Consider the following 16,440-nt stretch of genomic DNA (forward strand, 5'->3'; position numbering starts at 1 on the left):
AACAAAACGGAGAGTTCTTTAATTACAGGGTGACAACGCTTCCAGAGCACACAGGCTCTGCCTGGTGGCAGAGAAGTGGCCGGGATTACACCAAGAATAAACTGTTTGCCGGATCAGTGTAGATTTGCCTGTTTTTAAAATTCTGCGTTTAAATGCAATTTGATCTAATTTCCGTTTTAGCTGATGATTTCCATCTCCAAGATAAGGTAAGATGGCACAGAGCATGTCCTGAGGGAACAGGCAGGGCTGGCCAGCGGGGCGAAGCCAAGCTCCATATTTCTGCCAGGGGCCGGGGGCTTCTCTGCGCTTGACTGAGATCACCTGAGCGGCTCTTCATGACTCATCATGACTTTGAAAAGGGGCTGCCAAACACTGGGTGTTTGATTTTTTTGGTCTCCTCAATCTAAAGGTTATTGTTATAATGTTAAGCAAGTGACTGGAAGTTGATGTCCAAGAAAGGCATGAAACTACTACGTGCTGGTTACTGCTCAGGATTGGGGTGCTGGCCCCCCAACAGAACTGGCGTGACAGGGACCTCACATTCCCAGTGTCTTTCTAGCTCCTTCACCTCCGTGTGCTACGATTTTGCTCGCCCTCACCGGCGTCCTGCTGTCTGCCACGCAGCGATCGCGCTGTTGGTGTTTTATCAATTTAACGAGACCGCTGCCATCGAGCCAACAGAATCCGCACAGAACTAGCTCAGCGTCACATAACGTCTCACATATAAGCAAGAAATAAGTGAGAGGGGCCATTCCTAGCAATAAAAAATAATGCAAACATAGACCACGGCGTTGGGAAAGTCGGCATCTTCATTGCCCCACTTGGAAAAGCTCTGAAGCCAACGCGTTTCATTACTAGAACTGCACGTCCATGTCAGTCCAAGCAGACAAGGTGAGATGCTTCACAGCTGGGGTCTTTCAAAGGCCCTAAAAGCGAGCTGGTCAAAGGGCATTTTAACCTGAGGGTCCCAGCAGGGACCCGCCTGGAGAAGCAGGGACCAGCCTGAGGAAGTCCCAGCACCCGGCAGACTGAACGAAAGCATCGCGGAGCGAAGATGTCCGCTTGCAGCAACTTTCCTGCCAAACTGGGCGGGCGATCTTGTGGGATTGGACTTCCAAAGGCGTTTTGGGGCTTATTTCTGCGTATGCCAGTGGAACAAATGTCTCTCTTCCTCTTTTCTCCATAAAGTTTAAGATTGGGCTCAGGATTTTAAAGCTTTCTCCCAACTGCCCAGCACACGTCACCCGCGGTTTGGCCCACACAGGGGCTGGGCAGTTTCACTCGATGCCCACGAAGTTGGGTGATGGCTGAAGACGATCACATAGTCCACAGGAGGCTGAGCTGTTACCGGTGGTTCTTTGAGGGCAGGGTGCAGGGGAGGGCGGCCACTGCGAGGACCGGGTTATAAAGGATGGCGTGGGGCTCCCCCTTCTCCCAAGTCAGAGAATAACAAGTAGCTGCAGGAAAAACTTAAAGACGAACCACCTTCCATCAGACCTGGCCCTGGAATACTGAAGGACTTCCAAGGAAGCTTCTAGAATGTCCTCCCCAGGAACTTTTTATGAGACCCAGCATTGGTTTTCCCATGTCTGGGGAGACTGGATGTAGCTTTGTCTCAGGGACACTTCTCCGGCCTCTCCTTCCCGGCCGCCGGCACTAGGTGATGAGGGGCTGAGCCCCCTGCACGAGGGTGTTCAGGAGCAGGGTGGGCCCTCGCCTGCCCACCACGTGGAGGAGCTCGGCGCTAGTCAGCCGCACGCATGGCCCGGGGACACGGCTGCCCTCCTGAGATGACTCTGGGCATCTTTTTGATGCGCAGCTTTGCCACAGGAAAGAGAGCTGCGCAGTTACGAGAGCTGTGGGTGGATTTCCACGCCACGGGATTCCAAGCCGGTCACTGAGACCCAGACTTTCATACCCACCTCCTTCTGGGACAGGAAGAACCCCAAAGCACAGAGCACAACTTCCCTGCCTCATTCAGCAGGGACTTCATTGCACAATTTTGCCTCTATCGGGGGACTCACAGTCACGATCCATAAAATTTAATTCAACACAACGTTTGCGGAACATCCTCAATTTCAGTATAAATCCGGGTTTTTTTTTCAGGCATAACAGTGGTTTCTAACCAACTGTGATTCCTGCACTGGAACAGCTAACAAGCCTCCAGTGGGACCTCTAACAACGAGAGAATGGGTGTGTGATGGGAGCTGAAGCCCAAGGCAAGGGGAAGCGCCTTCCCCGGTCGGCAGGCTGTCCGGGGCTCCGGCTCAGCCGCTGGGGGGGACAGACCATCTTCAGCTTCTAAGCTGGGGGCCCTGGCCAGACTGCACAGGGACGTTATTAAGACCGACCCTCCCGCACAGTCACCAGGACTCACTGATGGGAGACGGGTCCTTAAATGTGGGTCACAGAAGCCATTTAGTAGGTCATGCCGGTCAGAAAGAGCAGGGAAGAGCCGGCAGGACCCAAAATACCAAAGTGCATGGCAGACGGTCAGTGTGTTTCGTTTACGAAGCTCTTGTTGGGTATGTGTCCTGGATGTGATCATAAAAGTGCATTTCCTACAGTGAGTCATGAAAAAACTAGTTCAGCAACGAGAGGCTGAAGGATTTAGCACCTAGTGGCGAGGATATATTTAGCAGGCTCCCAAAAATGGTGGCATAAAAATATAGCACTTGAGTTGAACCTTAAGAATAAGCATTCTCATGTGGGAGGGTGAGAGGAAAAGACAAGGAAGACCCGATACACACACTCACAAACACACACTCACGCACACATACACACACTCCCACAAACACTCACATTCACATGTACAAGCTCATATTCCCTCTCACATGCTCCCACACTTGCAGACACACACACATACACATGTACACATATGCACACACTCTCATATTCCCTCTCACACGCTCACAAACACATTCACGCACGCCTACACACACACATACACACTCACTCTCACATACCCCCACACGCACTCACACGCGCTCACACGTGCTCACACGGGTGTGGCCTGGCGTGATGCTGGGTGGGGAAGGTCAAGACAACATGAGCCAGGGTGGCGCTGGCACTGGAGCGGCACTGGAAATCATCCGGGCCACAGTGAGGATTTGAACAGCACCAGAGGGCAGGAGGCAGACGTCACCCAGGAGAGGGTACCACGTGACCCAGAATGTGAAGGGACCATCCCCACAGACGGGGCAATGGGCTGGACAGCGGGCCCGGGGCAGGGCGCCCCTCCCGGTGACAGGCGGTGGGGATGGCGGGAGAGAAGGGATAACAGAGGTGCCGAGAGAAACTTCCCCGCGGGGTGTCCCTTTGCCAGAGCTGCGACACGCCGTCCCCCCGCAGGAGAGTCTCCCCTGCTCCCAGTCAGGTCTGCGGGCACGCCCAGGACCCACCGCTCCGCCCCTCAGCTGTGCCGTGTCTCCTGCTCGGGCCGCCCTGCAGTGCCCGCTGCCGCCCCACACAGACGGGGGCCTGGTGTTCCCCGCCCTCCCGAGGGAGGCCTGCACCCTGGGGCGCTGCTCCGGCCCATCCGGTCTCCTGCCTGCCCCGCTCCTGTCCTGGTTCTGTGGGGGAGGGACCCATGAGGCCAGCTCTGGCCAGTGAGCGGTGCAGGGGCACTTAGTGCCGATGTCCAGGCCTCTGGAGACGCTTCCTCTGTCCTGAACCCGGGCCCTTCCTGGAGTGACCGAAACCCGCAGCCCCCACAGCTCACGAGCGGGCGTGCGGGAGGCGGGCCCTGGGGCGGGTCGCCGGAGACCAGGCCGCTGCGCTGACTCCCAGACTCGGCCTGTGTGACTCGGCCGGGTCAGGCCGGCTCCGCTTGCCCCGGGGGGTGTCTGCCTGGGTTTGCCGTGCGAGGAAGACATGACTGCGGGTCAGTCTGATAATGAGTGGAAGGGAGAACACGAGTCAGAGGAGACTTGAAGGTTTCGGGGGACAGAGGACAGTGTGAGATGTCGGGCTCGGCCAGCAGCCGCAGGAGAGGGGAGAAGGAGGCTGTGACCCCGCGGGGGAGGCAGAGCGGGTCTCCAGGCAGACGTGGATGCCGAGCTGGGAAGAAAGCCCTGGGTGGTTCTGTAACCGCCCGGGTTACCCACAAAAGCACCAGACGCCGCCTCAGGCGACTGCTGAAGTCAGAGGCTCCGTGACCGTGGGGTTCGCAAAGGATACCCAGAAAAGGGGTTCAAGGGAGAGCCTGGGGAATGCCTGCGTTTAAAGGCAAGGAGTAGAGAGAACAACAAAGAGAAAGAACGGGAGGGGAAGGAAGCTGGGAGAGCGGGAACGCAGAAGCAGGAGCTGTGCAGCCCAGCGCCACAGTCAGGCCAGCGGGGGTGAGCGGAGCAGCAGGAAGAGGCGATGGGACTCGACAGCCAGGGCCCACGGGGCTGGCGGGCGGGAGCTCAAGGGAGACGGTCACGGCAGCCGGCGGCGCCCCGCAGCTTGGACCCGAGGCCCCCGGCCAGCTCCGGGCCTCGGCGGTCGCTCTCTCACGCCCAGCCCGGCGGGGGTTTTACCGGGTGTGTCTGGGGGCAACTCTCCTGCTCCCTTTTTTGGAAAGTTCCCTTCCTTGCTTGCTAGAAGAATCGCTTCAGCGAAAGTGTGGGCCGCACGGTGGAGGGGCGAGCTGCCCCAAGCCTTCTTTGGAGAAGAAGTTCCCGCGACACCTGCAGCCGCAGCTGCACGGGCAGGAGCCGGTTGGCCCGTCCTTGGACTGGCACAGCGGGCGAGGCTCACGGTGCTGTCTGAGGCCTCCTGCGTTTCTGCTTCACTAAGGAGAAGCTCGTGCAATCCCAGCTCCCGGTCCTGGGCCCTGAGCATGAGCTGGCGCTGGAAACACGTCTCTGCAGCCACGTGCCACTGAGTATCACAGGAGACACCGTCCTGCGACTGCTTTTCCATAGTGAGAGACCAGGCAGGGAGCCCGCTCAGGGGCTCCTCCCGGGCCCCTCGTCCGTCCTCTCTCAGATTCCCGCGGCTGACAGCAACGTGTGAGTTGCCCACTCAGACCTATTGTATGTCAGGATCAGCAGCCACCGTTCACAGCGCCCGCGAAGGAGGTCCTGGACCGAACGGAATTGGGAATTTGCGTGGCATCTGCTGGGCAGGCTGGGGTCTGACTGTGCTGCCGGCGCCCTTCATGCGGCCCCAGGATCAGACACACCGTCTGCAGATTAATTCCGCCTCTCATCTGGCCTCGTGCAAGGACTCAAGTCCCTCTGGCTCCTGCTGAGCGGCGTGGACAGCAGCCGGCCACTGCCCAGGCGGCGGCCGCGGGGTGGGCGGTCAGGGAGCCCCGCGTTTTATCCAGGGCCTTTCACGGGGAAGGGAGAGCAGCTGGGGAACCTGAGAAAAGTTTCCTCAGGAGGTTAGCCGAAGGGCTCTTAAAAAGAAGACGAACGGCAGCGGAGACTGTGTCCTCATTTATCCTGCCACGTTCCACATTCAACCATGAAATCATTTCACAGGAAAACCCTGCAGGCAGGAGCCGGGGAGCGGCGGCGGCTGCCCTCTGCTGGCTGAGCCGCCCAGGCCGCCGCCACACGCCCCCGGCGCTGCCCTGCACCCCTTTCCAGTTCTCTGACTTTAGATAACAGCAAGTGAAGATGGGGGGAATCCTCCCCCCTGGCAATTTATAGTTTCTTATTAATGCCAGGTGGAAAATGAATCATGGATGGGCTCTCAAGTTTGCAGCTCTGAAATGGATGGGTTCTCTGATCGGCACTTGCAACGGTATTATTTTATTTTAAAAATAGGCCTCCTATGGGGCATCGCTGTAGCTCCTGCTCAATTTTGCTGTCAACTTAAAATTGCTCTGAAAAAATTAAATCTATTAAAAAATAGGCCTTAAATGACATTTGAAATAGATGAATAGCAACGTGCCTCCTGGGGGGGGTTAACTCCTCTGGGCTCACCTCCGCGGTGGAGAACGGCTCTGGGCCCGAGCCTCCCTGCAGAAGCCACAGCCGGGGCCACCTCCAGGCCGTGTGACTTTTCTAGGTCTACAGTGGTTTTTTCGACATGGTCAAAAGGCAGCAGAGCCAGCCTGCTGAGGCTGCAAAGCTCAGGGGAGGTGAGAGGCTCGCCCTCCTGCTGGTTCGGGAAGGGACTTGCTGGGAAGCTCCAGGGTCAGGGCCCATTGTTCTGTGGGGACATAGGGGTGTGGCCCTCCAGGCGGCTCCACAACGGCGCTCCCTGGAGAGCAAGGCCTGCAGGCTGGGAGGATGGAGACAGGGTGGCCCCCAGTGTCTACACATGGGGGGGGGTCTCCTCTCCACCCCAGTCACTTGGGTCTAATCCAATAAGCCAGATTGGGGCTTTAATTCAGGGCTGAAGACCAGATGGGGGCAGGGCAGGACAGGTGCCCCTGCGCGCTGCCCTAGCCGCGGGAGAGCCGTGGTAACCAACCTGGGTCCCGCAGCAAACAGGCGCGTGGTGAGGTGGGCAGCAGAGGCAGGCGCTGCCCAGCACCTGCCAAGGGCGGGCGGGGACAGTGAGAAGACCGCAGCCCCGCAGGGTGTTAGGAGGGCAGGACCCCGCGGAGCCTCCATCCCTCCACGGCTGCATCTGCTGAGCAGCTCTGGGCCTTGACCTTGGGATCCAGCAGGTGGGAATCAACTGCATATTTAGAGCCACGCGAGGAACCCACAGACAAGTTCTGGGAGCCGACTCTGACCACTGCACCGAACCTTGGCTTCAGCTCCAGAGGGGCTGCGTGGACACCCAAGAGGCTGGAGTGGCCCGGCGTGGGCATCTCTCTGCAGAGTCTGACCTCTGTGAGAGCCCACTCCCCGCCCCCTCCCCGCCCCCTCCCCCAGAGATCGCGCTCCCTGCAGGCTCCTCCAACCCGGCCTGGGGAACGTGCATCTCTTTAATTTGAGATTCATAAAGTAGCTCTGGGGTACATTCAGCCTTAACCGGAAAGGGAATTCGATCTGAGCCAGAGCCCTCTGGAGGGAAAGGCCGGCTTCGCCCCACCCCGGGCCCCAATGTGTCCACCTCAGAGAGAGCCTGAGGGCGGCGGCACCGGGATGCGCGAGGAGAGTCGGCCCTTCACGGCACGGGTCTCCCTCCAGGAGGGAGCACGGCCTGGGGTGCAGGGTCCCGGGTGCGCAGCCCCGCTTAAAGCCACAGATCCAGAGACTTGAGAACGGGCTACGCGGCACCTCTTGTGTGATGTGGATTCTGCCACAACAAAACCAGCGCTAATTTGCGAGTTGGCGCCACAGATGCCCATGGGCGCTGGGGCTCGCCCGTCCCTGGACAGACCCGCGGGGCGCCGCCCAGACAGACCACAGCGCTGCTGTGTGGACACCCACACCCCATGATCACCCTGGTTTGCTTCTTTCTAAACTCCTCATTTGGAGATGCCTTTGTCTAAGAAACAGCGTGGCTCTGCGCGCACGACCCGGCAGTGCCGTGAATAATACCCCCCTCTGAAGACTAAGAACTCTGACTTCCAGCTCCTCCCCGCGGGGGAGCTGCTGGGGTCAGTGGGGGTCCAGCGCCTCCTGAAGGCCCCTCATCGCCAGTGGCTTGCCCCGTGGAGGACGCAGCGAAGACGGGAGCCGGGCGCCATGGAGGCCGGGGTGGGGAGAGCCAGGAAGGGAGGGAGGAGGTGGGGGAGAGCCAGGGAGGGTGGGGGGCAGTTTAATGAGCGTCCAACAGCAAAATCAATAGGTTTGTCCACCAGCCGTCAATTAGGGCGCAATTAAGGCCTGTGGGCCTTGATCTGGGTAAGCAGCTGGCAGTTTGGTGGGCACTCACCAAATAAACAATAATTCTAGACAACTGTGTCCCTTATAATGATTCAGAAGTGTATTTTCAAATGAGGTATAAGTGAGGACAGGGCTTTGTGTGTGGAGACAACAGGGGAAAATCAAACCACTGGAGAGATGCAAGTAGGTGGCGAGCAAAGGAACAAACTGCCCCAGATGAGCCCCCGCGGCTCCTTCTGGGAGATGCCAAAAGGCACGTGGTTATTTACCAACTTACTGTGGGGTAGGGGTGGGAGCAGAAGACCGTGTACTTCCGGATGATGCCGTTCAGCTTGAGCGGGGGAAGCCAGGACACGAAGACCATGGAGGCGGAGGCCGCCGCTGCCTTCACGCCCGCCGGAGGGCCTGGGACTGGAGGTGACAGTCAGTCAGGACCGCGCAGCTCTGCCCGTGCCCTCCTCTGTGGCCCCTCCCTGCTCGGCTCTCCGGCCCCGCCTGGCGGACTCCTCGCCCCCCCTCAAACCCTGACACTGAAGCCCAAGCCCAGGACTGCAGAGTGGGCCTTAGTTGGACGTGGGTTTCTGCAGAGGTGGTCAAGTTAAAATGTGGCCAGTAGGGTGGGCCCAGCCCAACCCAGCAGGACTGGTGTCCTGACTACAGAAGAGGGAAGTTGGGGTAGAAAGACAGGCATGGAAGGAATACGCCCCTCTACCGGCCGAGGGAGGCCAGGGGCAGCCCTGGGGAGTCTGGAGCAGCCTCCCTCCCAGCCTCTCGGGGAACCTCGCCTGCCCGCACTGCTCTGCAGGCCCCCAGAACCCGAGACGATGCATTTCTGTCAAGGAAGCCCCAGCTCCAGTCCCCATCGCCACAGTGGCCTAGGAACTGAAAGGTCCTCTCTCCAGCCAAGCTCCTCCCGGTGCCTCTGCCCGCGAATGAGAAGCTTCCACTGGAAACTGCAGATGGCCCAAGATGGCCCATTTCATGCAACAAAAGGTGGCTGAGAACGCCAATCTCTTCCCCCAAAACTCAACAAAATAAGCTTGGTCATTTGCTTAGTAAAATGATTACAGAATAAATATATATTGGCGTGAATTAAGGTAAGATACCACGATTAAGGTGTATCTCTTGATCACCATAAAATTTAGCAATTCTTGGCTTTCACTGATTATTTCCACTAACATCAAGGAATTTTACCACACTTCACCTGGATCCCTCGGCTCCAAATACACTGATTTGTGATCCCTCTTGTATGATCTTTCCTTGTAGAGTGATGAGAAGTTTGTACACAGAGTTATAATGACGCAGATACTTGGAGGAAGAAGACCCTCTGAGAAGCTTTCTGGATTACTGAGCCAGAATTTTAAGAGTTAGAATTTAAAAGGTTAGTTCTGGTGGGGATGACACCAAGGGTTCAAGTGTGAGCCCTGCGCCCCCTGCTGGCTTTTGTCCAGCTCGGCCACCAAGTTCTGTGTCCTGGCAAGTTCATTAACTGATAGGCCTTAGTTCCACCCTTCATGAAGTCGGGGCGATCTCTGCACCTCTTTATAGTTTTGCTGCTAGGGTTACAAGAGAGACCTCTGTAAGAATCCAGAGGGAGCTCTGCACACAGCAAGGGCTGGCTAAATTCTAGCTGCCATTCATAACCATCATTCCTTACGTCACACGTCTCTAAAGGACACTTGTGACTGTGCGAGCTACAAATGCCACGTGTTGGAGTTACAGAAGACAGAGGTGGCACAGGACAGAGTGTCTGCGACATGTTTCCAGCCTTCAGACTCCATCTTGGTCATCTGCTCTGTTCTTAAGAAATTTTAGGCAAGCTTAGGCCATTGGTGGCGATTCTTGGCCATTGTTGAGTGAATTTTCGATTCTAGATAGAACTGGTTGAACTGACAAGCGCCCTGCAGGAGCTGTCTGCACGACCTTGGCCTGGCCTGAGCTCAGGGCTCATGCAGCGTCCCCAGCTCCACCCCCACTGTGGGGCCTTAATAGGGTGAGACCCTCCGGAGAGGGTGAGAGGTCAGAGGTCGAAGTGCTAGAGACCTGAGGCAGCAGAGATGCTGCATGGGCCGTGACGATATGGACCGCTGTGTGCGGAGGGGCCACCAGGAGACAGGACGAGGGCCTAGTCCTGCCGCCACCCAGAGCGCTTGGGAGAGCACCCACCTCGGAGGAGCACACAGCCCTGGCCTTGCGTGCCAGCCTGTGAGGCCCGAGGTGACCCCAGGAACCTGAATCTGGCAGGCCTGGAAATGGCGAGCTGATGAGCTTATTGTTCGGAGGTGCTGAGTGTGCGGTGATTTGTTGTGCGGCACAGAAGATGGATGTCCACAGAGCAAAACGTGGAAGTCAGTGATGGGAAACAGTTATTGCCTGGGTCTGAGTGTGACAACAGTCTGGCTGAATGACCACTGGACACTCGGCTCCATCTTTGTCATCATCATCTTTCTGGTCTTGGTGATCAGACAAAGCCAGGGGTGTGTGTGTGTTACTGTTGTGTGTGTGACGTGTGTGTGCATGTGTGATGCATGCAGCAGGTGTGGTTTGTATGTAGTATGTTACTGTTGTGTGTGATATGTGCAATGTGTAATGCATGTGGCTTGCATGCAATGTGTTACTGTTGTGTGTGTCACGTATGTGTGCTGGACACAGTGTGTGGTTTATATACAGTGCATGTTACAGTTGTGTGTGCACATGTGCGCAACATATGCAGTGTGTCACTGCTGTGTGTGACATGTGTGTGTATGCTGTATACTCTGTGTGGTTTGTATGCAGCATGTTACTCTTGTCGGCATGTGTGTGCTGTGTGCAATACGTGTGGTTTATATGCAGTGTGTTACTGTTGTGTGTGTGACTGTGTGCTGTGTGCAGCATGTGTTGTGTGTGCAGCATGTGCTGTGTGTGCAGTATGTGTGTCTCTGTGCACCACCACAGCAGCCAGCTCTACCTGAACCCTGAACCCCGCAGAGGCCTCCCTGAGCAATGAGCACCTGATGCGATGTGGGGGGACAGAGTCACAGTTGTTGTCACGGCCGTGCAAGGGGCACATGTGCCCCTTCTCTCCCCGCTCTCCCCCCCACTGTTTCTGGACGCTGCTCTCATTAGAGCGGTGGCTTCCACCATCCGCAGAGGAGACCACCCTCCAACCAAAACATCGCGTGCATAAACATGCGACATACGTGGAGCCGAGCAGCAGGCATGGAGCCCCCACGGACCCTCACTGGCCCCTGAGCTCCTCTGAGGCCCAGGAGGCTGTGGATATCACAGGAGCCTGCGTGAGGGTCACCACAGTGGAGGGACCTTTGCAGTCTACAGTCATCCCAATGTGTGATGCCAGTGGGGGGCCTGCCGTCCACAGCGCCGGCCCAGGACTGCAGCGCTGATGTCACTGACTCCCAGGGCACATAGTGCGTTCGGTGTGTACTGAGGGACAGCCCTGCTGGTGATCACCAGACAGACACACATACAGAATCCATTGTGTTTAAGGTGCACTGAGGTGCAGCTACACAACCACCTGGGAACACACCGTCCATGCCTTCATGCAAATGTGTGGCTCAGGACAGGGGTGTGTGTGTGTGTGTGCGTGTGTGTGTGTCTGGAGACATCCTGATATCAGGTTATTATTCTTCACTCACTCTTAGCTCTACTTTCAGATATTCTACCAAAGAGACTGTTAGCCACGGGGGAGTGGGGGGGTGAAGCAGAGGCGTAAAGATGAGATGCCCCGCCTCCTGCCGGCCTGCTCCCCACGTGCCTCCAGTATGTGCTTTAGGGAGGTGCTAAGTAAATATTTGAACTTAAACAAAGTCATTTCTTTTTATACATAGGCAATGTTTACATTTGCAGAAAAGAACAGGATTGAACTACCTTATGCCGACAGCATTGAAATAATGAGGAGGAAGACAGTAGATTGTGCTTTGTTTCTATTCTCCTTCCCCATGGTTTTGCTCAGATGGTAATTATAAACTCTGCAAATCAAATGGCATTAGGATTTCACCAGCATTTTAGAATTCAGAGTTTGTTGTCCTGTGTTCAAAATCAGGAAGTGAAAAACACAAATAATCACTTGTGTTTTTGCAGCAGTAATAAAGTTGCAAATTGTCATTGGTCGAACAGACTTGGCAAGAAACTCTGAAATTCAAGAACTTATCACAGATCCAAGAATATGCCTATGAACTGAAGACTGTATGGGCTTCTACCTGAGATCATGCATATTGGCCAAGAAGCCTTATAGAGGCTGAGCGACTAAGGTTCCAGAAGACTTGCTCTCAAACAAACATCTTAATTTAAGGTTAATCCATTAATTAAGGTTAAGCCTTTGATCTGATTTATTGTCAAGTATATTTATTTATTTAATCTATTTTATATAAATAAATATATTTATCTATTTTAATCTAATTATTATTTTATTCTACTTTTATATGGGTCCTAGTAAGTGATATGTTTTTCCTTTTTAAGATCATCAGTGGCCTGGGCCTCCCCTGGTGGCGCAGTGGTTGAGCACTGGGTTGCGAGGCTGCCTACAGCCACCGGCGAGCGTCCCACAAAAAAAAAAAAAAAAAAGATCATAAGTGGCCTAATAACACAATTTAAAATTCTAGGATCCTGGCAGCAAGGGGTTAGGACTCTAGTTTAAGAAAGATGTTGGACGTAGAGGATCAAATGCTCCGGCAAAATTTAGGAGATAAAAATAAAAACTCAAAAACAAGTAAGAGATAATGTGACATGATCTTATAAATGGAAAAAGAAATGCTTCAAGCTTTTCCTGTTAATTATTTGGGGAGGAGGCTAGGTTTCCCCCCACTAGAATTTTGCCATTTGTTCTTAAGAAAAAAATAAATAAAAAAGGTATTTCTAAAATATAGTATTCAAAGTTCATCCACAATTGTTAAAAGTGATAGAAAATGGTTAAATATGAGACTATATGACCATAATATGACTAAAAGGTTTTTATTAAAATAGTGTAAACCCACTGCAGCGGATGGGTGGGGGCCGCCCCTGGTCTCAACAAGCAGCTGCCTAGACTTTTTCTCCAGTGTTGAGATCACTGGCAGGTCTCTACTGCCTCCCTCTGTGGGGGACTGGACTCTTCTATTGTCCACCTTAAAAAACTATTTTGGTTCATTCTAGGAAAAAAGTTCTATTTCCCTGTGTTTTTCTGATTTTAAAGTCTAAATTGTCAAAGGTGAAAACTGCTGAGCTACTTTGGACTTGCTAACAAGCTATACAAAATGCTTATTGGTTAAATAAAAGCTTTTAAATTTACTTATTGGACCTGTAAAAGGTTAAGTTTCTTGTTAAAACTAATTAACCTGGTAAAATATAAAGTCATAATACAGACATTTTTGAGCTAAAGTCTAAACCTCAGATTTTGATAAAAGCCTAAAAACAGACAGACTGTAAAAATTTACCTCTTCTCCCATTCTCAAAATAACAGCGTTCTTTTATTTTTTAAAATATGCTTGTTCTCAGTGAGATAAAGCATTGACAACCTAAAGCCAAACAATCATTTCTTAAAAATATAAACTCAAAAAATATTTTTTTATCTAAAAAAGTTAGTAAAAACTGCCATGACTGTTGTGGTTTCGAGCCCAAGGTCTTTGGTAATAATTAAGATTAGACACTTATTCTCTGTACAGATTTTAGCTTTTAACTCATTAAAAACCTCAGTATCTTCACACAAAATAACTATCTCTTAAAATATATACACATGGCCAAAATTTTAAATGTATATCAAGAGATCTCTTTGCCTGTTTGGTCTGTTTTTGTGTTTTGTTTGGTTTTATTTTTTGCCTCCAGAGAATTATAAATGGTGCATATAAAAAAAATCCTAAATTTTGAGATCGTGATCTATAATTGTGGTAAACAAAAACTCATTCAAAATTTAATGACCTTTTATTTTTTACTTTAATGCCTTTTCTAATTGGCATGTCTTTAAAGTATTTTTCTTCCTTGATTAAAAATGTGTGTATGCGTGTGTGTGTATATATATATATATACTTATATGTGTAAATTTTTTTTTAGTCATATTAACTTTACCACGTGAAACCAAGCCATACTATTTTTGAGCCAATTTTAATAAAACCACAATGTTTAAAGTAGCATTTTGGGGTGGCGAACACACAAAGCACCTCCTTGTCTTCTGGACTACTGAAAGGAAACCACCACCATAGTTTGTTGAAAGTTGTAGTGGTGTCTGAAGAAAAGAGGAAGAGCAATTGATGACTGATACTAAGTAAAAAAAGAAGGGAAGGGAGAGTAGTTTTGTCTTAAAATTAAAAAGTCTGGTTGTGCCAAAATGTGGAAAAATAGAAAAAAAGGCTAAAATTGAGGGTACGTAGTAAGTTGTAGAAGGTTTGAGGGGAAGTAAATTATTTGCCTTGGTTTATAAAACCTACAAATAATGGGTTTGAAGAGAAACAATAATATGTGTTAAAAATTTGACTGTATTGCATTATTTGATCGATTTATTCATATGATGGAAAGAAGACTAATTAATACTGAACCTGCTTTTCATGCGGCCACACAGTCCATTTCAGTAAAAACTGCCTTCAGAAATCAGGAATTGGGGCCTCCCCGGTGGCGCAGCGGTTGAGCGCTGGGTTGCGAAGCTGCCCGCAGCCTCTTCAGCGTCCGTTCGATCCCCGGCTGCTCCCCGGCCACCAGAGGAGGGTCCTGCATGGCGTGCAGACCTCTCCTACCACCCGCTACTCCCCTCAGCAGTGTGCTTCGGTCCTTCTGCCTGCTCTGCTCCCCGCTCTGGCTCTGGTGAATTCTCTCACCCTTCCGCGCTTCCGGCTGTACCCAGTGCATGTATAAATAAATAAAAATAAATCTTTAAAAAAAAATCAGGAATTGCTTCAAGAGAAACTAATTCTCCTAACGTTGCAGCTCCTCCTAAAACCTTATGTTCCCAGCTTTAAAAAATTAAGTTATGTACATGTCTCTGTAGACACCTTTTCTCGTTTAATCATGGCTACAGCTCAGATAGGAAAAGCCTTTAAAGATGTGTCTCAACATTTAATGTTTTGTTTTGCTTATGTAGAAAAGCCAAGGCTATTAAGACAGATAATGCACCTGCTTACACCTCCTCTGCCTTCAAAACTTTTTTTAACTCATTTAACTTGTGGGAGAGGCTATGCTTGTGTTTTCCCACAGGACGCTGAATTCAACACCATGTCTCCCAGGCTCCCACCTCTCCCGCGATCATGTAGGCCTTTACCTCCTCTAACTATTCCTCGTGAGCATAGTCCCACCCATTCTCCAGAAGCCGCTGACACCTTGGCTCCTCCTTTTCACCGACTGCGGTTTGAGGAGTCACCAACCAGTCCTGCTGCATCTTCAACTACTGCCACGCTGCGCAGCAGCCCGCCAACTTGGGGACAATGAAAACAGCTCTCCAATCGGGCACAGCGAATCGTGGCGGGACAAGGTATTGCGGTGACCCCTGAAAACATGTTTTTGGCTATGCTGGCAATCATCTCATGTTCAGAATGTTTATTAACTAATTGTATTGATCCAACCATTGGACCAAATGTCTTTGTAATTGTTCATAACCTCCTTAGGTTACACTGCCTGTAGATCTAGAGGAACAATGGTGTGATGATTCTGGTATTCACGCTCTTCAACTTGTAAGAGCAGGCTTTACATTGTCCTAAAAAATGTGTTGCTGCATTACTACTCTCAATGTCACTCTGATTATAAATGGATTTGTGTTACTCCACATGTTTATAACTCATCTTCTGTTTCTTAGAATAATATCAAAAATCATTTGCTGGGTGTTTAGAATAACATGAATGTTTCCCTGGACCTTACTGCTCTGCAGAAAGATATTAAGGCAATTAGTTGAGCTTGTGTCTCCTCTTCCATTCCTGCCGAAATTGCTGATTCCTTCCTGGCTTCTTTGCAGCACAACACCACTAAGGCCCCCTGGTTCCCATAATTTATTACTGTTGGTATTGGATTGCTTGTCACCATGCTTATGCTACTTCTCTTCCCATTGTTTATCAAATTACTTTTCCATGCTGTTAACTAACTACGAATTGAGTTAAGAATTATGCAAATGATGGCCAAAAACAAAAAAAGGGGGAAATGCTGCAGGGGGCCTTGCTGCCCCAGCGGGTAAGATGGCAAGCAGCTAAGAAAAGGGCCTCACACTGTAGGGCCAAAGATTCCTTGTGCCTCCTACCATGGAGCTGAAGATAAAACATCCATTTGTTTTTTGTTCTTGGTCAGAATAAGAAAGAACTTCTCAGCAAATACATTGGGCAATAAATTATACGTATAAGGAATATTGTAAGTACATGGCACGGAGAATAAACTACTTAAAAATTAAACACTGAATAATTTGGCTCACTTGACAATGGGAAATCATTATTGTGCAAGGGCATATCTGATAAGCAACCTAGAGCTGGCCGCAATTTTCCTTATATGGAAGTTCTGTAAAGAAGCCTTGTAATGATTCAGACAGTTGATTACGCTAGGAGTTTCTAGGTAGAAAAAAGTTCTAATAAGTGATTACCGGGAAGCAACTGGTCTCTAGCTGCAGGCCATATAGATAGAGGAGTCTCCTGATATGGTAGCCTTGGCGATAGGAATATACCAAGGACTATTAGCTGTCTTAGGTAGTTGTTTAGGCTGAAATAATGAGTCTAAGTTTTAATTATCTATTAACTTTTAAGGTTGTTTCTTTTCTCAAAACACGTAGGCGCCAAAA

The 16,440-nt window shown here is 51.3% G+C and overlaps 1 protein-coding gene across 1 annotated transcript in view; it reads right to left on the reverse strand.

The window, feature by feature from the left end:
- DSCAM (DS cell adhesion molecule) overlaps positions 1-16,440 on the reverse strand; it is a gene marked incomplete at its 5' end in the record, with an annotated part of 429,780 nt that overhangs the window by 62,444 nt on the left and 350,896 nt on the right. Inside the window, one exon of the mRNA XM_084231592.1 lies at positions 8,002-8,135. Coding sequence (XP_084087718.1) covers positions 8,002-8,135 — 134 coding nt within the window. The remainder of the gene's footprint in view (positions 1-8,001; positions 8,136-16,440) is intronic.

Source organism: Talpa europaea, assembly GCF_964194135.1.
Source record: "Talpa europaea genome assembly, chromosome: 4".
NCBI classification, from domain to species: Eukaryota; Metazoa; Chordata; class Mammalia; order Eulipotyphla; family Talpidae; genus Talpa; species Talpa europaea.